The sequence below is a fragment of the Patagioenas fasciata genome, chromosome 16 (genome assembly GCF_037038585.1).
Source record: "Patagioenas fasciata isolate bPatFas1 chromosome 16, bPatFas1.hap1, whole genome shotgun sequence".
Lineage (NCBI taxonomy): Eukaryota > Metazoa > Chordata > Aves > Columbiformes > Columbidae > Patagioenas > Patagioenas fasciata.
Window position 1 is genome coordinate 14660891 of NC_092535.1, and position 24728 is coordinate 14685618.

At 58.3% G+C, this 24728-nt stretch overlaps 1 protein-coding gene across 4 annotated transcripts; it reads right to left on the reverse strand.

Moving 5' to 3' along the window:
* Positions 1-857: 857 nt before the first annotated feature.
* Positions 858-11779, reverse strand: LOC136108076 (centrosome-associated protein CEP250-like). Of its 4 annotated transcripts, none has more exons than XM_071815757.1 (19): positions 11536-11779; positions 10724-10780; positions 9923-10005; positions 9178-9343; positions 8821-8927; positions 8016-8123; positions 7332-7428; positions 6765-6863; positions 6431-6609; positions 5801-5983; positions 5436-5580; positions 5009-5155; positions 4592-4822; positions 3669-3862; positions 2992-3119; positions 2620-2789; positions 1571-1726; positions 1062-1169; positions 858-974 (listed from the first exon to the last, which is right to left on the reverse strand). In XM_071815757.1, the coding sequence occupies exons 1-19, from the start codon at positions 11632-11634 to the stop codon at positions 933-935; spliced, it is 2499 nt and encodes an 832-aa protein (XP_071671858.1). In that variant the 5' UTR covers positions 11635-11779; the 3' UTR covers positions 858-932. The 4 variants fall into 4 exon arrangements, with proteins under 4 accessions (XP_071671858.1, XP_071671860.1, XP_071671859.1 ...); XM_071815759.1 differs by lacking the exon at positions 11536-11779 and adding an exon at positions 10942-11331; XM_071815758.1 differs by lacking the exon at positions 6765-6863.
* Between the last annotated feature and the right edge of the window lie 12949 nt (positions 11780-24728).

Below are 24728 nucleotides of genomic sequence, written 5' to 3' on the forward strand. Positions count from 1 at the left end.
ATCATAGCCAATCCTGGCAGATTTCACAGAGTCACAGAATGGTTGGGGTTGGAAGGGACCTCTGCAGATCATCTAGTCCAGCCATAGGAGGAGACTCCACAACCTCTCTGGGCAGCCTCTTCCAGTGCTCTGTCACCCCTCCTCTGTCACTGGGCCCCACTGAAAGCAGTCTGGTCCGTCCTCTGACACCCACCCTGAGATATTTATAAACACTGATGAGATCCCCTCTCAGCTTCTCTTCTCCAGCTGAACAGACACGGCTCTCTCCTCATAAGAAAGGTGCTCTAGGCCCCTAATCATCTCCATAGCCCACCACTTGACTACCCAATTCTCTCCCCTCTCCTCAGCAGGGCTTCCCCACATCCCACCTCTCTGGGAAACCCTTTGCCAGTATTTTACCACCCTCATTCTAAAAAAATTCCTTCCTTGTATCTAGTCTAGTTCTCCCCTCTTTTTGTTTAAAACCATCACCCTTGGCCTGAGACAGAAAAGAGGAGAAAAGGAGCTCCCGGGGCAGAGAAACGCAGAGCCCGGCACCCAGGGCACAGGGAGCGCCGTGCTGGGTACCCAGAGGCAGCTGCACAGAAATTCACTTCGCTAGAGCTCCGTGTTCAGAAAAAGAGACAGAGGAGTCAAACCAAAAGAAAAACTTTATTCAACTAAAGGGAAGAGTCCACCGGGCATCTCCCTGTGGGGTCTCTTCCAAAACGCGGGGAACGCAGCCCCCATTGACCCCAGTTCCCCAGCCCTAGCTCCCGGCCGCAATGATCCCTCCTCCTTTCCCCATGGGCTGAGGTACTCGGAGGGTACAACCTTTCCGATCCGCCTGCTCCCCATCTCCCCACCCACCCCCCCCAACCCCCCCAGTAGCTGGGGGTTAAAATTCCCTTCCTTCATCTCCAAGGGTGTGACTGCCCCTGGAGTCCTTGCTTCTATTTTGGTTCTTGCACCAGCTGTGTCTCCAGGAGGGCCACCTGAAAGAGGCAAAAGACCACTGGGATTTGCCATCGTTCCTCCCTATGGCCAGACCCTCCTGCCACCCAGTGCGATCCTGTTCTCACCTGTCTGGAAGCCGGCACCTTCCGCTGGTCAGAGAGAGACAATGCGCACGCATCTGGCAGCGACCGACCACGGCAACATCTCTTCAGCCTCCTCCGTTCACGTTCCACCTGCACGTTGGGAAGGAGAAAGGGTCACAGACTCGGGCCACCAAACGAGTTGCAGAAGGACCCCTGCACATCAGGGCAAGGAGATTTCTGCTCAGAGACTGTCACTTGCACCTGAGAACGTTGGGGCAAAACGCACTCGAAGCAGAATATGGAGGAGAAAGGGCAAGAGAGAGTCCAGTGTGTGTGGATGGGGACACTGGGGCAGGAAGGGTGGTACCCCAGTGAATGTGCATTTGGGAAGGCAACGGGTGCCAGGAGGGAGAGAAAACAGACAGCGAGTGTGCACAGGGGGACGGGGAGAGGGCAGGAGAGCAGCAGAGGGCTCCAAAGTGCTGTCTGGGAAACGTGTGGTGTTCCAGGGCACCGGGAGGCTTTGCAGAGGCAGGGAAAGCCTGTTTCACCTGCTCCAGGGTCCTCCTGAGCTCAGCGTTGTACTGCTTCAGCTCCGTCTTCTCCAGTTCCAGCCTTGCAACTGCTCCCTGCAGACATTCCAGCCGCTGCGACAGGCGTCTCTTCTCTGAGAGCCAGGAGAGCTGCTCCCCTTCTGCAGCAGCCTGCTGGGGATTCAGAGAGGAGATGGTGGAGCTGGTGCCACACGCAGGTTACAAGGGCCAGAATGAACAAGCCGGGGAGAGTGAGCGCGCTCAGGACTGGACAGGGCCAAGTGCCTTCTTCTCCCCCTGGGCCACAGCCCAAAACAGCCCCAAACTCTCTTCCCAGGGGCCCCCTGCAGATCACCTGGGAGAAATCCATACTCATTTGCCTTCCTGCTTTTGGGGCTGTGGCACAAGTACATGCGGAATGGCAATGAAGCCTTTAACCGGATCACGCAACAGTACCAATTCCATTATTTTAATACAGCGGAAAAGCTGTTGCCCAGAGATCTCCATCTCTGAAAGCATCCTCTAAGCACCATCGGTGTCGCTGCTGTTCAGCCATCGGTATAAAACTCTATCGAGTTCCCTACATTAGAGTGGTCAACGGGAGGAAAACGCTTCAGGATGGAGCCCCAGCCAAGCTCCTCAGAACATGGGAAGCTTCACCCTCCTTTGGGGTTCAGGCCCAAAGAAAACCCCTCTGTCCACCGAGAAAGGGCAGCAAGAAAGGAACAAAGCTCCCGTGACTGCAGCTGGCAGGAGGGTCAGGACTCTGCCCCATGGGAGACGGGAGGCTGGTAAGAGCCCCCCTGTGCTGCCACGCTCTGGGTGGGGCCCCCAACCTGCCCTTGAGCTCATCTCACGCCCACGCTCCATCTGTGGCTGCATTTCCTGTCCCAGCACAGTCCTGTGGGCTCCACGTGCCTTCGAGTACGAGCCATCGGCTCTGCTGCTGGCCCGGCAACGTGCGGCCTGCGACACGCGGTTGCTGCCATTTCACACCCCGGGCCGTTCCTCTGCTAAAGCCAGCCCACCGAGCGTGCTTGAGGAATTCAACACCTCTTGTTTCCTACCAGGTCTTGCAGGAGCCTCTGTGTTTCTGCTTCGTGGTCGCTCTGCCGAAGTCTGAGGGCATCGTCATGCTGCCGTTCTCTCCGCAAGAGCTGTTGTGCCGCGTTCTCCCGCTCCTGCCTCAGGAGAGATCTCTCTGCTTCCAGCTCACGTTGAAGACACTTCACTTCCCCTGCAAACCCCACAAGTGGCAAGAGTCAGAGTCTACCCAGACCCTGCTTCTGGCCTTACTGACCTTCAGCCCTTGGAGTTTCAGTGCTGGAGGGGTCTGTTCCAGCTCCTTCACTCCTCACAAGCACTGCGGACAGAGAGCTGGTTTTATACCATCTTGTCTAGGCAGGGCATCACCAGAAACAAAGCACATGGGGCCTCACCTTGTATCACGTCCTTGGCCTGCGTGACGGTGTGAAGCCGCATCTCCAGGTGACTCCGGGCGATCTCCAGCTGAGATACGCGCTGCTGAGCCTCAAACAGGCTGCGCGCCAGGGTCTCCTTCACCGGCCTGCGGGTTGTGGACACGGAGAGAAATGAGCTTCTTGCTCCTGACACCCACAGGGAGGGATCCCAGTGACAAGTGCTTCAAGATCCCTGCCCCTGAGAACGGAAAAGGGGCTGCATGGACACCCGTGTACAGCAAACATATTTCTGCCATTTAAATTAGCAATGCAGGCCCCTCTGAGGGAACGCCCAGGCTTTCCTTAGGACCCAGCGTGACACAGCAAGCCCAGCCGAATTTCATCTCGACAGCCAAATCTGAAATGGCTGCTGCCTGGTGGATGGCACACAGGTAGCAGTTTTCCTGACAACGTCTGTGCCAGCCAGCAAAAGCCCAACCTCTGCTCACAGGTGCATCCCATCAGCACTTCCAATTGCTCTGCAGGGGGACACAATAAGAGGGGATTTCTCCCCTCAAGATTCTTCCCTGTTCTGTCCCTGGAAGGTGAGAACATCCGCAAAGCACAGGGGACGCAAGAAAGCCCCGTGCAATGCTGACCAGCTCTGTAATTCCCGACAGCGAGTCATGTCCTGCCCAGGGTTCCTCGCCCTTTACCTGGCCTCTGCCAGCTGCTCGGAAAGGCCTTGTCTGTCCCGCTCCACGGCTGCCAGGCGCAGCTCCAGGGCAGCCTTCTCCTGCACCAGCACCTCCTTCTCTTCGGACACCTTGGCCAGGGCGAGCCCTTGGCGAGAGGACTCCTGGCGCAACTGCTCCAGACCAGTGCTGGCCGACTCTTGCTGCCGGGACACCTGGAACGGGACAAACCGCAGCTGGAGCCCTTTCTGTGCAGCTGTGTGCAGAGCAGCCAGCGCCGCTGGCCAGGGGGCGGGAGGAGAAAGAGCTCCTGTCCCGGGGGCTCCAAGTGTGAGAGCAGCTGCTGGTCCCGCACCGAGAGCCTGGGCTGCCAAAAGGCGCTGGCCCCGCTCACCGGCAAGTGATGTGCAAGGCCAGCCTGGGCTGCCTGGGACCAGCTGTGGCCTCCCCAGTGCCCAGTGCAGGGGACGGTCACTGCCCTGCTCCTGCTGGCCACACCAGTGCTGGGACAAGCCAGGCTGCTCTTGGCCTTCTGGGACACCTGGGCACACGCCGGCTCATGTTCAGCCGCTGCCGACCGGATTCTGCCTCAGAAAAAGGATTCAGAGCTACACAGTTTGTTTCTTTTGCCACAGGTGACAGGAGTCGCCCCGCTCTGATCCATGGACAACACGATCACCGCTTTGCAGCTCAGCAAAAGCCACGGAAGAGCCCAACACGGACCGGTGGATTAGAAGAACCCAGAGAAGCAGAGGACAGCGCAGAGAACTGCAGAGCTGCTCCGCAAGCCATCAACGTGGTGCCAAAAAGAAGGGAACAAACCCCCTGCCCTGCAGGGCTACCGAGTGTCTCCTTGACACAAAGCCTGCAGCAGCCAGCAGACACAGCTTCACTCAGCCAAGCAGCCAAACGCCCACCCACAAGCACCAGCTTTTTGGTCTCACCTCACTGAGCTGCTCTCGGGTTTCTTCCTTCTCCTCTGCCAGTCTCCTCAGCTGCACCCGCAGCCCCTCCTGCTGCTCCTCTGCTTCCTGCAGCAGCTGCTCCAGCTGGGCTTTCTCCGCACAGAGCTCTGCCTTGGTTCTTTCACACCAGCTCAGCCGCTCCTGCTCACAGACTCTTGCTCTCTCCAGCCCGGCCACTTTCTCTGACACAACCTCATTCTCTTGCTCCAGCTACAATCACAGAAGCAGAGAGCACATCTAAGACAGGAACATTTCCTAGGAAGGAGCTTTGGCTTGGACAGGACAAGGAACAACGTTTGCACAGCCAGCCAGTCCTACTGCTGGAAGGCAAGAAGGCTGAGAAGCAGCAGCAGCTGGAGACAAACAGCTGGCAAGAGCTGTGGCAACTCTGCTCACCTGCAGCACAAGGTGGTTCAGCTGCACTTTCTCCACTGCAAGAGCTTCATTGATACTGCTCATGTTGGCTGCTGCAGCACGGAGATCAGCTATTTCTACACTCAGCTGCTTCTGAGTCCTGCTCAACTCTGCCACCGACTGCTCGGCCTGCAGAGACAAAAGAACAACGTGACAACAAGGGCAGGAAAATGCCTGACTCCCAGCAGCAACTCCCATCCCCTGGGTGTCTCCGACACGCTCCCAGTTCACGCTCCCAATGAGCACGTGGGGACTGAACACCCAAAGAGCCTGTGTGCTCGGATCCCCATTTCCCAAGAAGGACAGCAACGGTTTCCCTGTCTTCTCCTGCCAGGAACAGCACCGGTGCTGGTCCTGCTGTCACAGCTCCCTCTCCCACAGGTGCTCCCTAGGAATAAGGTGACCGTACCTTCTCCAGGGCCATGGTCAGCTCGTGTTTCTCTCGCTCCAGCAGATCCCTCTGAAGCTGCGACTCCTCCAGCGTCTCTCTCGCCACTACCAGCTCACTCTGCAATAATGAATGTTTTCCTTCGAGCGCAGCAAAGTCCTTCAGCCTGGGAGACGGGGAAAGACAAACAAGTTCTTAACCTAAAAGCATTGTCATCTCCAAACCAAGAGTACCTAATATGTCCAGATATGGCAGCCAGCCCTGCCCGCGGGCTCCCTTCGCCCTTCTGTGCTGCAAATGACGAGCAGGCACAACTCAGCCTTGTGCGCTGGGCCCCTAAGGTCCAGCCATGCCCACCCCTGCCCCGAGAAAGCTCGAACGCTCACAGCAGCTCCTGCTCACGACGCGCTCTCTCCATCGCCTCTTGCTGCTCCACCTTGTCCCCCTGGGCTGAGTCTTCCTTCAGCTGCAGCTCCGTGTTCCTTTGATGCAGACGCGAGGCTTCTTGCTCCGTTACTTCCAGCTGCTGCTGTAGCTCGTCCCTGGTTCTCTCCAGGTTGGCACAGTCACTGCAGAGACAAGGCTCCGTTACAAGAATGAAGAGGCCGGGAGAGTCACAGATCCCGTTTTCCTCATCCCAGGATGGAGCTGTGGGGAGCACGGGGAGGAAGAACTTGCTCTTCCCCTCCCAGGGTAACTGAAGAGGGAAGCAGAAAGGCGGGCAGGCTGCTGCCTTCAGCCAGCGAGAAGCGGTGCCCGGGAAAGGGCACCCAAAGAGCAGAAGCAGACGCAGCATGTCGAGGGAGAGGCGCCTTGTATGCCAGCATCGCTCTGAATCGCCCAGACAGCCTTGGGAGGCACAGCCGAGCAGGAAAAGCAGCGACAGGAGGATGCTGTGGTGCCAAACAGAGGCACGCGCGAGGCAGGGCAGGCAAGTTCTCTGCCCACAACAGCTCTGGGCTCCCGAACTGGAAGCAGATTGCCTCTGGACCGCAGGAGAAGGAGGAAACGCTCACCTTCTGAGCGCTTCCACCAGAGACTGGAGGTGCTGCCGCTGGCTGCTGGACGTGGCGCATTCCTCCTGCAGCTGCTCAAGCCTCTGCTGCAGCGTCCTGCACTTCTCTTCCTGCTGCCTGTGCTGCTGCAGCAGGGAATCGATGGAGTCCTGCCTGGCAGAAAGCTCTTCTTGTAGGGCCTGCAAGCAACGGGCAGGGAAAGAGCACAAAGAAGCAGTGAGGAGCGGCCAAGGCGGCTCCAGACAGCCGGGAGAAGCAGTGAGCAGAGAGACGGCTCCGCTGGAGGCAAAAGCTGGGAGGGGGTTGGAGATCAAGGTCCCAGCTCTGCACACACCTCAGTTATATCTTTTATCAGCTTTTGCAGGGGCAGGTTCTCCTCTTTGGCACTTTTACTCCACAGAACTTCATGTTCTTTCTCTAACCGACCAGCTTCCTGAGAACAGAAGGAGGAAAGGGTGGGCAGGGCAGAGCTGCTCCCTCTGCAGCGTTCCCATCCTCAGCGGCACTGCCGTGCCCAGAAGCCTCAGCCCTCGGCATTCCAGTGCATTCCTTCCCACATCTATTCCACTTCATCCTCGCTAAAACTAAGAAGGGAAAGACCGACAGCTCGTTTCCATAGACTGCCAGGAAGCTGCCAGTGCCAAGGAACTTTGACCCCAGGCACAACAGCCTTGGTGCAACCCCTGAGGAAGACACCGGAGCTGTCTGCAGCTCCCCTGCCGCTGCTGCACCCGGACTGACTGCACCTGTGCCAAACACACAAGGAACATTCTGGCAATGTCCCTGATGTTCCCCTGCAGGTGGCATCTCTACCCCTCCTTCTGCTGAGGAAACCGCACCTCTGTGTGCTACGGCTGGGGAGCAAACACTGGGCTGTCCCCCAGATCACGGGAAAACACACCAGAATCTCCACGGTGTCGTCAGGTGTTTCCATGGGCTTCTCCTTCTCCTCATTCTTCTTCTGGGAGGGTACAAGCAAGGCCGAGAGCTCCAGCACCCTGAGAAGAGAAGGTCCACGTGCCACTCCAAAAGCACAGCACACCATCGCCTGGGAAAGAGCTGAGCAGCTCCCAGAGGCACAGCAGAGAAAGTTCAAGCCAGGAAATACAGCAAAGGCAGCATCCAGCTCTATGGGGTAATGAGCTTGAGGGTGCCAAATGGCCCTTCTTGCCACAAAGGTCTTCTGTACTCAGTCTTGCAAGGAACCGTCAGCACAGAGGAGCTACACTGCTTATGATGCTCCTGTTCACATTCCTCCCAACTGCTTTAATGCAGCCCTGGGGAGGAAAAGGGCTGTACAGAGACAGAGTTCTCTTTATGCTGCTCTCCATTTCTCACCAAGAGTCAGCTAACAGCAAAAACACTGTGCTATGCAATCTCTTTGCCATTCTGGTCTTACTCAGAACAGCTTCTGTCAGTCTGACGGCTTTTCTGTCCATCCCGTTGAAGGCAACAGTCTGACCAGGCACAGAAACAGGGCTGTGCAGAATGGGTGTGTTTAAAACGTGAACACAGCTCATCTACGAATCACAGCAGCAGCCACAAAAGATCATGTTGGTAACAGCAAAGTTTAAAACAGCTTCACCTGTCCTGAAGCTCCTTCTTCTCCAGGTCGCCAGAGGTTGGACGGGAGCAGCTCACAAGCACAGCTCCAGAAAGCCTCATGTGCTCTGCCTTCAGCTCAGACAAATCTCTGAAGAGGAATCAAGAAAGAGACCGTGTTCACAGCACCATCTCTATCAGCTCACTCGCTTCTGAAGCGCATCATTGTGCACCAGTCCCAGCTGGCAGGAAAGGTGACGCCTTGGCTGGGACGAGCCGCTCATCTGGCACTTTGGGACCAGGACGCATCTGGACAGTTGAGCAATGAGTCTGCGTGATCGTCGAGGATGAGTCTGTTTTCTCCTCAGAGATGAGAAGAAATGTGTGGGACGGCCAGAAGGCCTCAAGGACCTCCACTGACTCTTACTGACTGTTGCTGCTGCTCTAGCTTATTAACATACTCTCATTCAGTGAGATGTACGGCAGATTTCCACCGTTCTATTAAACGGACTGCTCTACGTGCTGCACGCACAGCTGTGGGGAGTCTCTTCCAGCATGTCCATGTGTGCCCGTGCCCGAGTTAATGTGCCCAAACATCACCACAGGCAAGTTCATCGCTCAGGGCCTCGGCATTGCCCACAGCCCGAGCCCCTCAGTCTGGTTTGAAAACCTGCATCAAACCAAATCATTCCAAAGACAGCTAAACAGCTTCATGGCTTCATTGCTTCAGACTCTCAAAGGAGAAATCATGGCTTGAGCCACAATTACTGTAACACGGAGGCTCACCCAGCAGGTGTGAAGGAAGCTACAGCTTTCCTGCAAGAGCTCTGGCCTTCCCTCGTACTCACCGGTCAGTGGCAGCCTTCATCTCCAGGAACTGACGGCGGAAGGTCACCACCTGGCACCACAGGCTGAGGAGACGCTGGTGTTCACCCCTGACGTAGCTGTCATACACCTAAACGTGCCAAGACAAAAAGAAATGCCAGTCCAGCCTTCGCCAACACTGCTCGAGTCTTTCAGAGAGGAGAGAGCGCAACCCCCAGCACCAGGTCTCTTCCATCTCCCAGCCCTGTCTCCTGCTCCTCAGCACCAGCACAGCTCAGCAGAGCCACCGCTGCCACACAGCAAGACCTCTCGGCCAGAAATCAAATCCATTCTCACGCCGCTCTGGCATCACGGCTGACGAGCCCGTAGCCTTTCCTTACCTCGCGCTCGCGGCGCCGTTCACTCTCCTTCAACCCCAGCTCCTCCCGGGCCCTCATCCAATCCGCCGTCAGTTTTGCAACATCTTCTTTGAGGGCTGAATTAACCTCACCGGCTTCATCGAGCTGCTCCCGCAGGAGAGCGTTCACTTCTGCCAGATTCTCACACCTGGGAGAGGGAGAAACAGCAGAGAGGTCGCTCAACAACTGCTGCCCACAAGCAGCAGCCCCGGGATTTCCCAGCTCCCTCAACACTGGCTTTGTTGTCAGACTCAGAGGCAGCAAAAGCGCTTCCTGGCATTAACCAAGATCTCTCTGGGATGGCCAGCTCAGCTGCTTCTCCTGGCTTTAAGCCTTCCATTGCCATCCACAGGTTCGGTTCTCCCTTCCTCTCAACTCTGATGATGCCCACAGTGAACGTCTTGCCTCCCCGCCGTGCTGTCTGATCACTGCATCATCCATCACCTTTCTCTACCACTGTCCTGAGCCCTCACCTACTGAACCCTGGAGCACCTGAGGCTGGAAAGGGACCTTTGCAGCTCACCCGGAACAACCCCCCGCTCAGAACAGAGCCATTCGGCACACAATACTGTCACTGCACCACAGAAAACACATCGTGGACCTTTCTCCTGTCACAGCGGCTCGTCCAGCCGCTTCCCTTGGGGAGAGCAGGCGGCACTGGCAGGTTTTCCCTCCCCTCCATGAGCATCCAGGGTACCGGCTATGAGGGAACGCTTCTTCCTTGTACCTTTGCTGCTCCTCTTCCAGCCGCAGCAGTGCTTTCTCCAGGCTCTGGTCTTCTGTGGCTTCCCGCCTGCCGGGGAGGGATCCCTAAGGCAGAAAGGAAAAGATTAGTCAAATTCTTGTGTTCCCTTCACTACTGTCAGCATCCATCGCTCTCCCCTCCATTTGCTGGTATCTCTGCAGCTCGTGGCTTCTTCCAGGCATAACAGTGTCGTGACAGCAGAGAGGAAGGGGAAGGGTGTCACTGCAGGGGACAGCTCTGCTCAGTCTCCCACTGTTGCACTCTCACAGCCCGGGATCCTCCGCTCAGCACCACAAGCGCTCACTTGCACTTGAAGCCCAGGAATGCTCTCCTGCTCTCCTACTCTTCCTCTCCCGGGTTTACTTTAGCCGCGAAGCAGAAAGAAAAGCACAGAAGAGCCAGCTCTGTGTGCTGAACGCCAGCATTCCCGCCTGCCGAAATGCCGTGTTCCAGCCGGTTCTCTTTCAGAGACGGCCCCACAACGTAACAGGCAGTACGGCCCTCTCCTGAGACCGAGGACAGCGCGTTACCCCAGCAGGAAAGCGCTCTCTCACAAAACTAAAATCCTTCTTGGTGGGGATTTCTGGACTGGCATTTCTGGGACTCCTGGCTGCTCCAAGAACGGCAACTGCACACACACTGACGGGCAGAATTACAGCGCTTCCCGAAACCCTCCGGTAGCAAAAGCCTGTTTTCCTGTCACTGTCACTCTGGAGAGGTGTTTTTTGCCGGTGTTAACGAATGCTGTGTGCACTGTCTGTAGTCAGCAGCCTGCACACTCACCCCTGCTGCCTCCACTTGCTGCTCCAGCTCTCGGCACCGAGTCCGGTACTGCAGGACCTGGGAGGATACAGAGAAGGAAGATGAGCGAATGCAGCTTCTCCCAGACGCGGCTCCTCCCGCATCCCCTTTTCTCTCAGTCTTTGCAGCCCAAGCACGGAACATTTCACGGCGCTGCTGATACAGCAACGAGAAGTCGTGACCATACGGGGAAGCTTCACCTCCTCTGATCTTCAGGCCAGCCAGCCAGGGTTTCTGTCGCACACAGCACTGTCTGCTCATGCTAAGGCAGCGCTGGCCAGCAGCACCTGCCCCATGGGCACCCGGACCCCAACTCGAGATTCCCACGGGGGAAAGGTCCCCCGGGCCCTGAAGGGAGGGCAAGGAGGGAGTTTCCACGTCGCTTCTCAAGCCCCGCCGAGCAGGTCAGCTCTGCCCCAGCCCCGCTCAGCCGCTGCACAACGCGGTTTCTGTGCAGCTGCACAAGAGCCGCCCGGGCCCGTTCGCCGGCCGGGCAGCGGCAGCGAAGGCGGCCAAGGGCTGCCGAGCGGCTCGGGGCTGCCGGCGGGGGAAGCAGCGCCCAGCACGCCTGGGCGGGCCGGGCGGAGCGGGGCGGCTCCCGGCGCCTCCCCCGAGCTCCGCGCTGGGCACCGTCCCGCCCGCGGCAGCTCCGGGAAGGAACCCGCTGGGGCCGCGCGTTCGCCCCCGGCATCGCCGCGGCCCAGCGCCCTCTCTGGGCGGCCCGGACACCCCGGCCCCAGCACCGCGGCCCGGCCCCGGGCAGCTCCCCCCGGGCAGGCGCCCCCGCTCCTCACCTTCGCCTGCAGCTTCCGCACCACCAGCGCTTGCCGGTGCTGCGCCTCCTGCGACCTCTGCAGCCGGCGCCGCAGGGAGCCCTGGCTCGGCGCCGCCATGGCCCCGCTCCCTGCCGGGCCCCGCGGCGGGGGCTGCTCCGCGCCCTGCCCGGCGGACCGCGCTCAGGCGGCCCCGGGCCGCGGGCTGGCGCCTCCGGGGCGGGCGGAGCGGCTCCCCCTGCCCGCCGGGCGCGACCGGGAGCCGCGGGGCGGGAGAGCCGGGCTGGCTCGGGGCCGCTCTGGGGCAGCGCTTCGCTCCCCGCTGCTCTTCTCGCTTCTGTCTCCTCTCTCCTCGGCTCTCGGTTCTCTCTGCTCGCTCCTGGCCGGGCCCGCCGGCCTGCGGTGCTGCTCTGGGCAGCGCTTTGCTCCACCGAGCCCTGCGCAGGGACCGGTAACGGCCCCGGAGAACGGTGCGGGCAGCACGCGCTGCCGCGGGAGCCCGGGAGAGAAGGAGCGAGGAAACGGTCCCGAGAGCAGAGCGTGGGGTGTGGGGACACTGGGGCAGGGAGGGGGCAGCGCAGGGACAGCGCAAAAGCTCCGTGGGCCAGGGGAGCCGACGGAGCAGCCGGAGCTTTCTGCTAAAGCTCACACTTGAGCCCGGGACTGGCCCTGGCGCAGGAGTTCCAGGCTGGGGCGCAAACCAAACGCACACGGGTGGCACTTGGGAACCTTTTCCTCCCTGTTTTGCAGCATGAACGGGACAGACTGCAAGCAGGTAGAGAAGAGCCTGGGTGCCAGAGAAAACGGACAAGTCACAGCACCACGTGCTCTCTGAACTACACTTCACTTCATCACCTCATGAAGAAATACAAGAACCAAAGATGACACACGGGGCTCAGTCCCCTTGGCCAGACTGGTCTGTTGCACGAATTCACTTATTCACCCCTCGGGTCGGGAGCTCTCCTGACTTAGAACCCCTCACGCTTAATCCGTGCTTCACAAGGGTGGCACCCGTGGGCACGCGCAGGGCCATGGGGGTACCCAGAGGCAGCAAAGGGCTCAGGCTGGACACCCAGGGGCACACGCAGGGCTCTGGGCCACACCAAAGGGCAAACGGAGGGCCCCAGGAAGCACAGGAAGAGAAACGGAGGCCCTTGGGAGGCACCAAAAGGCTGTTTGGTGGCCCCTTGGTTGCCCCAAAAAGCCCATCCCTGGGGACATGGAAAGGCAAACAGAGACGGCTTGAGGAGACGAGAGGAGGAGTCCCTGGGAAAGATGACAAGCCGAAGGCCGGTCCCTTGGTGGGACAGCGAAAGGCCCAGCGAGGGCCCTGGGTGGGAACCCAAAGGGCCATCAGGAGCCTTGAGGGGCCGAGAGAATCAATGGCCAGAACAAGGCGCAGCCTTCAACAGCACCGCCATGTGGGACTGTCCTAGGGCACGAGCACGGCTTTACAGAGCTGGACCTGCCCCTCCAACAGCCCGGCCGCAAGGCTTTCCAAACAAGGCAAAAGCCTGGGCTGCTTTTCTCTTCCCCACTTAAGATTCCCTGTAGAACTGGGTCTTAGCCTGAGCGAGGCTGTAGGAGGGAGGAAGAGGCAGGAAAACATTGCAGGCAAATGCCCAGACACAGCAGGGCCTGGCGTGAATCGCTGCAGGCACGAGCAAGGCCTTGGGAACAACATCTGTGGCCGTTTGGCTGCTCTTCTTAGCAAGCGCACGACACACCAGTGACATCCGCAGTGTTCTGCAGCGGTGGCTCCAGCTCCTTCCACCACTGGTCCTGGTTTGTTTCCCGGAACATGCGGCTCCAGCACTTCTCTCCTGGAGCACAGGCCCCTTCTAGAGCAAGCGCCACTTGGCCTTTTCTTACTTCTGCCTCCTCTTCCTCTCTCCGCCTGGCAAACTCTTGCTCTGCTCCTGCAGCAGCCACTCTCGCAGGCGAGAAGTGTCGATCATCCCCTGCAGTTTGGGAGCATCCTCTAATTTGGCCAGGTGTTCCCGAAGCTTAATGAGTTGCTGTCTCAGAGAACTCTAGCATAGAAAGTGCTGGAGAACGACTGGAGGAATAGCGACGTATGTCTCATCATGCTGGATCCATGGGCCGAGGGCAATTGCCTGAGGTTCAACAAGGGCAAGGGCCGGGTCCTGCACTTGGGTCACAACAACCCCATGAACGCTGCAGGCTGGGGAAGAGCGGCTGGAAAAGGAGCTGGGGCTGTTGGTGACAGCGGCTGAACATGAGCCAGAGTGTGCCCAGGTGGCCAAAAAGGCCTCCAGCATCCTGGCTGGTATCAGGAATAGTGTGGCCAGCAGGACTAGAGAAGTGATTGTGCCACTGTCCTGGGCACTGGGGAGGCCAAACCTTGAATCCTTGGGTCAGTTTAGGGCCCCTCACAACAGGAGTCCTTGAGATGCTGGAGTGAGTTCAGAGAAGGGAACAGAGCTGGTGAGGGGCTGGAGCACAGGTGTGATGAAAATGCTGGTTGCTTCTCACCTCCCTACATGAGATTCCCTGTAAAATGGGGTCATAGCATGACAGAGACTGCAGGAGGGACGGGGACGGATGACTGCAAGGCAAATGCCAGACACAGTCTGGCCTGGCTGGAAGGAAGGCAGGCACAAGCCAGCACTTGGCAACAAACTCTTTATTGGAAGCGCGGGGCTGTACTTGGCGGAGCTGCCCAGGGCTCTACGCGTCTCTTGCCGCAGCCCTGCCCAGGACATGGCCCGCAAGCCTCCCAGCTAACGGCCTCGCTGCTGCCGCGGCTGCTGGGGCTCGCCTCCCACCAGCTGGCCGCGCGCTGCTCTGCGTCGTGCTGCTGTCTGGGCAGGGGCCCTCGGAGCTGCCGGAGGGACGGGCTGTCTGCAGAGCTGTGGGCCCGTGGAGGGGCGGGTGTCCTCAGCGGGACGGCTCTCCTCTCCGCCTGGAGGTCCGGGCGACTTTGCTCCCTCGCCGGCTTCCAGGCTCTGCTCTTGAGGTGCGCCGGGGAATCCTTGTCCTTCCTCCACGCCTGGGCTTGAGAAAGGCGCCCGGGGTGGCTGCGGCCGTCTGTTGGAGACAGCTCCCCTGAAAAGCTCCAGCAGTCCAGAGCATGGGCAGCTACAGCCTCCTTCAGCCTGAGAGGCTCCGATGGCTTCCAAGGTGCTGCAGACAACGTTGACAACTTCTGTGGCCAGACGGTCAAGCGAAGCCCCTGAAGTTGCTCTGTCGGAAGCTGCTCTTTCCGCTTGCCCCGATTTCTCTTCCTCAAATTTGCCCGCTTCGGTGGTTCCTCCGGCAACAGGCCCTGGCTCAGGTGTGCCGGATGCAAAGTGCTTCCCCAGGCTCTCCGACACGGTCGCTGTAAGCTGCTCGGCCGCCAGTCCGATTTGCTGCCGATGGCGCAGAGAAGAGATCTCCGGAGGCTCTGCAGCTCTGAGCGCACCGGCTGCACCTTCGTGTCCCGGCTCGGGTTGGGAGGGGCTTTGGCCCTTGCCCAAAGCTGCATCCACTCTCAAGCGTCGCCCCCATTTCAGGGAGTTGCTTGCTCCTTTGGGTGGAGGTGGGCACGATGGTTTGTGAGGCAGCAGCAGCTGTTGTCCCAGACCAGATGGTATCTGAGGCAGCAGGAGCCGCTGTCCCAGAGAAGAAGTGTTGATGTTCCCCCGCAGTTTGGGAGCATGCTCTAACTTGGGCAGGTGTTCCCGAAGCTTCTCCTGCAAGGTGACAGCAGGTTGTGTCTGGCTGTGGGCTGGACAAGCGCTCCCGGCCCTGCGTGCTGAGGCGTCCCGCGGGCCCAGGACAGGGCTCTGCTCCAGCCCCGCGACGAGGGCGGAAGGGAAGGGCTTCCCTCGGGACTCTGCGTGTCTGGGAACACCCCGCTTTGCTGACCTGCTCTCGGATGAACGCTTTCTGGGCCTCCAGCTTGAGCATGGTCCGGTACTGCCTGTACTGGTTGAACTCCTTCAGCGAGCAAACCACCTGTGGAGAGCCGGGGGCAGAAATCCCCCAAGCGCTGTGAAGCCGGCTGCGCAGACTGCCTTCCCGAAACAGCCGCCCCGGCGGGAGGGGAGCTGCTCCCTGCACACCCTGCTCTGCGCTCGGGAACCCCGCTGGGAGGGAACCGTTTTGATCAGCCCCATCTCATCCAAACCTACGTTGCCATCGCTGGTGACGAAACCCTGTCTCTTCAGCCACTGCACGTTGACCTTGCGTTGGTGGTAGGCCTTCAGATGCGGGTCATGCAGGCTGTTGTACTCGTTGCTCATGCGGCGGCCCAGGGGATCCCCAAGGTCAAACGAGCCCGAGGGCCGGTGAAGCTGTGAGAGATGTTCCAGAGTGTGAACGGGGCAGGAAGGAGCAGCAGGGACGAACGCACCTCCCAGCTCCTCAGGCACGCAGGCCGGCATTTCCAAACCTGCGAGGTCCAGACTGATTCCTGGCTCTCCCACCCCTTTCTTCTGCCTTTACCTTTTCCCCCAGCTTTCCCCTGCTGAACACAGGCTTGGAGCCGGGTGTCACGGGGATCTTGACACCGAGGGTGAGGTCCAGCAGCTCAGGGTCCATTGGGCCAGTAGCTACTTCTCCCAGGTGTTGTCTCCTGTGTCCGAGCTAGGAAGACAGAGACCCTCAGGCACAGCTCAATGAGCCTCCTGCCCAGCGGCTGCAAGAAAGGGCCCGTCCCAATGCCCCCGAGCAGCCCCGCCGTGTCCCAGGCTCCCCGGCTGAGCCCTCTCCATCGCCCCGCTGCTCACCTCTGCCTGTTTGACAGTGCACTGAGCACCGCGTCTGCCTTTGGGACAGCAGCGGTGAGACTGCGCTGCACAGCTCCTGCACTCAGCACCGCGTCTGCCTTTGGGACAGCAGCGGTGAGACTGCGCTGCACAGCTCCTGCACTCAGCACTGTGTCTGCCTTTAGGACTCCAGCAGTCAGACTCCGCTCCACGGCTCCTTCCAAGAGCTCTCCTAGAGCTGCGTCCTGCGCTGGCTCCTGTCGCTCCAGAGGCACCCGGCAGCAGATGCCACGGCCGCTCTCCCGGCGAGCGGCTTTATAGAGCACTCGCCATTGTGGCATCACGGCGTTGCCGCATTGTCACATCACTGGTTTCCATGACGCTGCCCTGCTGCTGCCCACCGGCCCGTGCTGGGGGCCCGTCTGGAGGCCCATTTGGACTGGCCTGTGGCCCCCGCCCTTCCTGGCCCGGTTTGGAGGGGTCATCTCCACAGCCCCCTTCTCACCTCAACTCTCCTGTGATGCTGTGAAGCAAAGCAGCATCCTCAGCAACCGGGAAGAAAGACAGGGCACACCCCTTGATACCAAAAAGTCTATTCTGCTAATCTACTCTATTCTATATTGGTCAGATTGCCTCCAGCACCATGAAATCTCACCTTGAATGTTACCAGGGATGAGGCATCTACCACCTCTCTGGGCAACACGTGCCAGCATTTTACCACTCTCATTGTAAAAAAATTCCTCCCTTGTATCTAGTCTAGATCTCCCCTCTTTGGTTTAAAACCATCACCCCTTGCCCTGTGTCCTGGTTTTGTTAAAAAACAAGTTTCTCTTTTAGTGAATTTTGCCTGTCAGCTAAAGCTTCATATCAGCTGCATTTTCCTGGAGAACCAGACACATGTTTTGGCAAACCTCGCAATGGAATGCAAACTTATTGATAAGCACGGATGGACATCTCGCGAGAGGGGCAACGAGAAACTGGTGACCGAGAGACTGAGCAACGGTGAATAACATTCCATTCACGTGAATACTTCATATAAAAGTGGGAGATCACGAGGATCTCATCCCTTTTTCCTTCCCTTTTTCCTCATGGCTGACATTAGGAGAGGACCTTGCTGCTCGTCCCTGTGAACGGAGGCCTAGTGAGAGACTGAGTCCAGCTCCGGTTGGCTGCAGAGTCCAATCCAGGACTTTGGGTGCTGGCTCTGCAGTTGCTGAGACTTTCAAGATTGGTTTTGTATATTTTGTATTATTTTCTCTATTCTTATCAGTAGCATTAGTAAAACATCTTTAACTTTTCCAACTCTCTTCTCTCTGTCCTTCTTTCCCTCCCGATCGCCTGTCCCTGGTGGGAAGGGGGGAGAGGGAGGGGCAAAAGGGGGAAGTGTGGGGGAGAGGAGGTGAACAACACATCTGCCAGGGTTTGATTGTCACCCCGCAATCCTAACCCTCAACACCCTGAGACAGAAAAGAGGAGAAAAGGAGCTCCCGGGGCAGAGAAACGCAGAGCCCGGCACCCAGGGCACAGGGAGCGCCGTGCTGGGTACCCAGAGGCAGCTGCACAGAAATTCACTTCGCTAGAGCTCCGTGTTCAGAAAAAGAGACAGAGGAGTCAAACCAAAAGAAAAACTTTATTCAACTAAAGGGAAGAGTCCACCGGGCATCTCCCTGTGGGGTCTCTTCCAAAACGCGGGGAACGCAGCCCCCATTGACCCCAGCTCCCCAGCCCTAGCTCCCGGCCGCAATGATCCCTCCTCCTTTCCCCATGGGCTGAGGTACTCGGAGGGTACAACCTTTCCGATCCGCCTGCTCCCCATCTCCCCACCCACCCCCCAATGTCTCCCCAACCACACCCCTGAACCCCCCTCGTAGCTCGTGGTTAAAATTCACTTCCCTCATCTCCAAGGGTGTGATTGCCCCCCGGGCAAGGGAGAAACAGCAGAGAGGTCGCTCAACAACTGCTGCCCACAAGCAGCAGCCCTGGGATTTCCCAGCTCCCTCAACACTGGCTTTGTTGTCAGACTCAGAGGCAGCAAAAGCGCTTCCTGGCATTAACCAAGATCTCTCTGGGATGGCCAGCTCAGCTGCTTCTCCTGGCTTTAAGCCTTCCATTGCCATCCACAGGTTCGGTTCTCCCTTCCTCTCAACTCTGATGATGCCCACAGTGAACGTCTTGCCTCCCCGCCGTGCTGTCTGATCACTGCATCATCCATCACCTTTCTCTACCACTGTCCTGAGCCCTCACCTACTCAATCCTACAGGATTTAGTAACCCAACTCTTTGTTTCAAAGAGAGATCTGGGCTACTGCCACCTTAGTTCCACACACTTTTTCCTCAGCAGGACTACTGGTTACACGAGGCAGCGAAGAACTGTTCTGTTATGATCGAGTTCCCAAACTCAACAGCTGGCACTTGAAAAGGGACCAAACTCTCCCCTTTCCTGGCTCTGGAGCATTTCACAAATGAGCAGAGCATCATTTGCTGGACAAAGCCCAGGGGGAAATGAGCCTTAAAGACTGCTGAGGCCGGTACATCCTCAGAGCCTGTTCTCTCCTGGCAGCACGGGCCGTGCCTGCTGGGCTTGTTGGAGCAGAGCCCCAGCTGCTCTCAGCTCCTGGACCGTTTGCAGCGCAGCCACAGCAGCTCTGGGATGTTCCTCTGCCCCTGTGGAGCGGAGCAGACGGCAGCGCTGGGAGCAGCGCTCCGGGCTTTGCTGTTTGCGGAAAACAGCCCAGGCGAAAGGTTTTCCTCAGTTCCCAGAGTGACAAGTGCTTTGCAATCCCCAGCCTCAAATTGGAACAGAGGAATATTTTCTTGGGCGGTGAACTCAAATAACAGAAGCAATTCCTAAAGGAGTCTTATGGCTTGTGGAACCTGCTACTTTTCAAGCACAACACCAAGCTCAGTCAACGTAAAACAGCCAAACCCAGTAAAACTGGGACCCTAATCTGCTAAGCCTCTAGAGCAGACCAGATGTGAAACTCAGGCAGCAGCTCCAGAAGGGCAATGCGCAGGGCTCAACTGGAAGCCAGTAGCACACATGGAAAATGAGACGTCCAAGGGACTTCACGGCAAGTTCCAGTCCCACTCTGTCCCAGCCCCAGAGCAGGGCCCTAACTGGCAGCTGAGGACTCGGCTTGGAGCAGAGCTCCCCCATTTTGCTGAAGGAGGTGCCCAGGGCAGGCAGACACAACAGGCACGAGGGGAAGGGGGCTCAGTTCGGTATCTGTGCCAAGAGAGCTTCAGCCACTGAGGCGCCCTGCTGAAAACATCCTGCAGACAGACCCTGACAGTTCAGCAGGATTCTCGGCTCCTTTGCCAGAGCCAAACATCACGTACCCGACTGACAGAAATCTTACACGCGTTTGCCCCTGAGCACCTCGGGTGCTCAGGTCTCTGGATCAGCCCCATGTTGGGATCACGATCAGCACAGAAGAGCAATACGAGACTAACGAGTGCCTGAAGGCTCTAAGCTCTGGCACTGCCTCGGATCCCTGGAGCTCTGGCACGATGCAGATACGCTGCTGATTGAGCCACAGGAAAACAGGAAGAGTCAACACCATGAGGAAGACTCGAGGGGATCACCCTTATAACATTCTCCTCCTGCCACCCAGTGCGATCCTGTTCTCACCTGTCTGGAAGCCGGCACCTTCCGCTGGTCAGAGAGAGACAATGCGCACGCATCTGGCAGCGAGCGACCACGGCAACATCTCTTCAGCCTCCTCCGTTCACGTTCCACCTGCACGTTGGGAAGGAGAAAGGGTCACAGACTCGGGCCACCAAACGAGTTGCAGAAGGACCCCTGCACATCAGGGCAAGGAGATTTCTGCTCAGAGACTGTCACTTGCACCTGAGAACGTTGGGGCAAAACGCACTCGAAGCAGAATATGGAGGAGAAAGGGCAAGAGAGAGTCCAGTGTGTGTGGATGGGGACACTGGGGCAGGAAGGGTGGTACCCCAGTGAATGTGCATTTGGGAAGGCAACGGGTGCCAGGAGGGAGAGAAAATAGACAGCGAGTGTGCACAGGGGGACGGGGAGAGGGCAGGAAAGCAGCAGAGGGCTCCAAAGTGCTGTCTGGGAAACGTGTGGTGTTCCAGAGCACCGGGAGGCTTTGCAGAGGCAGGGAAAGCCTGTTTCACCTGCTCCAGGGTCCTCCTGAGCTCAGCGTTGTACTGCTTCAGCTCCGTCTTCTCCAGTTCCAGCCTTGCAACTGCTCCCTGCAGACATTCCAGCTGCTGCGACAGGCGTCTCTTCTCTGAGAGCCAGGAGAGCTGCTCCCCTTCTGCAGCAGCCTGCTGGGGATTCAGAGAGGAGATGGTGGAGCTGGTGCCACACGCAGGTTACAAGGGCCAGAATGAACAAGCCGGGGAGAGTGAGCGCGCTCAGGACTGGACAGGGCCAAGTGCCTTCTTCTCCCCCTGGGCCACAGCCCAAAACAGCCCCAAACTCTCTTCCCAGGGGCCCCCTGCAGATCACCTGGGAGAAACCCACACTCATTTGCCTTCCTGCTTTTGGGGCTGTGGCACAAGTACATGCGGAATGGCAATGGAGCCTTTAACCGGATCACGCAACAGTACCAATTCCATTATTTCAATACAGCGGAAAAGCTGTTGCCCCGCAGACCCCAAACTGCGCCCTGCGCTCTCTGTGCTCCATGGTGGGGCTGCCATTCGGCAGGACCTACACCAGCTGGGGAACGGGCTGTCGGAGACCTCACCAAATCCAGCCAAAAAGCGCTGGGAAACCAGAGCAGAAGCCAGGGCAGGGGAGACTTGCGAGGGCGAAGAATCATGGACTCCACACAATCCAATGTGAATTTAAGCAAAGCCGTTTATTACTTGTTATAACTCTCCTTAAATATCTTTTTGACCTGTCCACGCGCTGTCCACGCATCAGAAGGCTGTTTGTAACTGGTCAATAGCTACTGTTCACATGCCGCAAACCAACAGGTGATTGGATTCTACAATTCTGCACAAACTCTAAGATTAAACAAAATGTATCTCCATTATAGCTGGCTTGCTGACTCTTTTCTTCACTAGGCAGTCTTTCTTTTGTTTTACCCCAGGTTGTATAGAGTCACATAAGACACGTAGGCTGCTCGACTCTTGCTCTCTTGCTGAATACATAGGCCTCAGAGGCCTGTTCAGTTCAGTTCCATACAATGTCCATTAACTTCAAGAAAATCACTCAAATCTCCCACAGAGACTGGGAATGGGCAGAGAGGTGTTTGGGCCGAAGGGGACCCTGAGGAAGGGGAGGAGAGGGGTGTTCCTGTAAGAGTCGGTCTGAAGACGGAGCAGGATGTGCCTGAAACACAGTCATCAGGAACTGAGAGAACTGAGGCCCTGACAGAAAGAACAGATGGACAATGACTTGGAGAGAGGCCTGAGGAGAAGAATTGTGTTGCACAGGTCTCTCCAACCCGGAGGGCTACTGCTAACAATGGCGGCTGTATGGACTTCGCCTGCTGCCTGAGCCAAGCTGGCCCTCGCCTCCTAAAAGCGATTGTTACGAGGGTCTCTCCGCCCCAGGGACAACAGCTGCTGTCGGAAGATGGATTCTCACCTGCAGCCTCAGCTACACGTGTCCCCCACCTGCTCCCTCGAACAAAGGTCAAGCACAAGGGCATGCCCAGAAGCTCGCCAATGGTCACCCAATGGACCAGAGAGAGACCCCAGAATGCTGGACATGCAAGCGCAGACAAGTGCTGGCAAGAGAGGCGAGGATCCTTTCAGCCTGCGCAGTTAAGCCTGGGTTGTGAAACAAAGGCAGAGATTGGCCTCGAACAATGGGAGCGATGGGGGTGAAGAAGAATAAAAGATGACTCCTGACTGGACATCGTTGAGATCTCCCCACCAAGGGATCTCGGATGACGACAGAGGACCAACAGGACGCTGTTCGGGACCTGGGACCATAGGGCCGCCTTGGGACCCGTGGTGGTAACCAACCCTCTTTCCGCCTTTTCTTTCTCCTTCCCTTTTTCTCTATTCTTCCTATCGCGTGCCACTTTACGGGGAAAATAATAAAGTAACACTGTTTGATTGAATTATAATCCCTTAGCATTTGGTTGCCTCAGTTTTGCACTTTGAGATCTAGATAAACGAACCGTCATGAGTCCATCCCCAAATGGAGCATGACAGTCCCTCAGCCCTGGTTTGTCTTCTATGTTTCATGTGATGCAAACCCAGAATTAGATGTTGACAGGGAGGGGCCAAAAATCCAGTTCAGTGCAATTCCCCAAGTTGAGGCTGCTTGGTCCATGGCAGGGAAGAGCTCTGAACAGGAAAAGGGAGCAAACTCCAGCCGAGACCCAGTGTCTTTGGTGTGGCAGTTCTTTGTCTTTCTTCCCGGTTGCTGAGGATGCTGCTTTGCTTCACAGCATCACAGGAGAGTTGAGGTGAGAAGGGGCCTGTGGAGATGACCCCTCCAAGCAGGGCCAGGAAGGGCGGGGGCCACAGGCCGGTCCAAATGGGCCTCCAGACGGGCCCCCAGCACGGGCCGGTGGGCAGCAGCAGGGCAGCGTCATGGAAACCAGTGATGTGACAATGCGGCAACGCCGTGATGCCACAATGGCGAGTGCTCTATAAAGCCGCTCGCCGGGAGAGCGGCCGTGGCATCTGCTGCCGGGTGCCTCTGGAGCGACAGGAGCCAGCGCAGGACGCAGCTCTAGGAGAGCTCTTGGAAGGAGCCGTGGAGCGGAGTCTGACTGCTGGAGTCCTAAAGGCAGACACAGTGCTGAGTGCAGGAGCTGTGCAGCGCAGTCTCACCGCTGCTGTCCCAAAGGCAGACGCGGTGCTGAGTGCAGGAGCTGTGCAGCGCAGTCTCACCGCTGCTGTCCCAAAGGCAGACGCGGTGCTGAGTGCAGGAGCTGTGCAGCGCAGTCTCACCGCTGCTGTCCCAAAGGCAGACGCGGTGCTCAGTGCACTGTCAAACAGGCAGAGGTGAGCAGCGGGGCGATGGAGAGGGCTCAGCCGGGGAGCCTGGGACACGGCGGGGCTGCTCGGGGGCATTGGGACGGGCCCTTTCTTGCAGCCGCTGGGCAGGAGGCTCATTGAGCTGTGCCTGAGGGTCTCTGTCTTCCTAGCTCAGACACAGGAGACAACACCTGGGAGAAGTAGCTACTGGCCCAAATGGACCCTGAGCTGCTGGACCTCACCCTCGGTGTCAAGATCCCCGTGACACCCGGCTCCAAGCCTGTGTTCAGCAGGGGAAAGCTGGGGGAAAAGGTAAAGGCAGAAGAAAGGGGTGGGAGGGCCAGGAATCAGTCTGGACCTCGCAGGTTTGGAAATGCCGGCCTGCGTGCCTGAGGAGCTGGGAGGTGCGTTCGTCCCTGCTGCTCCTTCCTGCCCCGTTCACACTCTGGAACATCTCTCACAGCTTCACCGGCCCTCGGGCTCGTTTGACCTTGGGGATCCCCTGGGCCGCCGCATGAGCAACGAGTACAACAGCCTGCATGACCCGCATCTGAAGGCCTACCACCAACGCAAGGTCAACGTGCAGTGGCTGAAGAGACAGGGTTTCGTCACCAGCGATGGCAACGTAGGTTTGGATGAGATGGGGCTGATCAAAACGGTTCCCTCCCAGTGGGGTTCCCGAGCGCAGAGCAGGGTGTGCAGGGAGCAGCTCCCCTCCCGCCGGGGCGGCTGTTTCGGGAAGGCAGTCTGCGCAGCCGGCTTCACAGCGCTTGGGGGATTTCTGCCCCCGGCTCTCCACAGGTGGTTTGCTCGCTGAAGGAGTTCAACCAGTACAGGCAGTACCGGACCATGCTCAAGCTGGAGGCCCAGAAAGTGTTCATCCGAGAGCAGGTCAGCAAAGCGGGGTGTTCCCAGACACGCAGAGTCCCGAGGGAAGCCCTTCCCTTCCGCCCTCGTCGCGGGGCTGGAGCAGAGCCCTGTCCTGGGCCCGCGGGACGCCTCAGCACGCAGGGCCGGGAGCGCTTGTCCAGCCCACAGCCAGACACAACCTGCTGTCACCTTGCAGGAGAAGCTTCGGGAACACCTGCCCAAGTTAGAGCATGCTCCCAAACTGCGGGGGAACATCAACACTTCTTCTCTGGGACAGCGGCTCCTGCTGCCTCAGATACCATCTGGTCTGGGACAACAGCTGCTGCTGCCTCACAAACCATCGTGCCCACCTCCACCCAAAGGAGCAAGCAGCTCCCTGAAATGGGGGCGACGCTTAAGAGCGGATGCAGCTTTGGGCAAGGGCCAAAGCCCCTCCCAACCCGAGCCGGGACACGAAGGTGCAGCCGGTGCGCTCAGAGCTGCAGAGCCTCCGGAGATCTCTTCTCTGCGCCATCGGCAGCAAATCGGACTGGCGGCCGAGCAGCTTACAGCGACCGTGTCGGAGAGCCTGGGGAAGCACTTTGCATCCGGCACACCTGAGCCGGGGCCTGTTGCCGGAGGAACCACCGAAGCGGGCAAATTTGAGGAAGAGAAATCGGGGCAAGCGGAAAGAGCAGCTTCCGACAGAGCAACTTCAGGGGCTTCGCTTGACCGT

Bases quoted from the DNA above. Each gene is read 5' to 3' on its own strand.
- LOC136108076 (XM_071815757.1), bottom strand. From the start codon at position 11,634: ATGGCGGCGCCGAGCCAGGGCTCCCTGCGGCGCCGGCTGCAGAGGTCG. The intron at 4,823-5,008 runs GTGAGCAGAGTT...CTGTGATTGTAG, and splicing joins TGAACCACCTTGTGCTGCAG to CTGGAGCAAGAGAATGAGGT. The intron at 1,170-1,570 runs GTGAAACAGGCT...CCCAACGTGCAG, and splicing joins TCAGGAGGACCCTGGAGCAG to GTGGAACGTGAACGGAGGAG.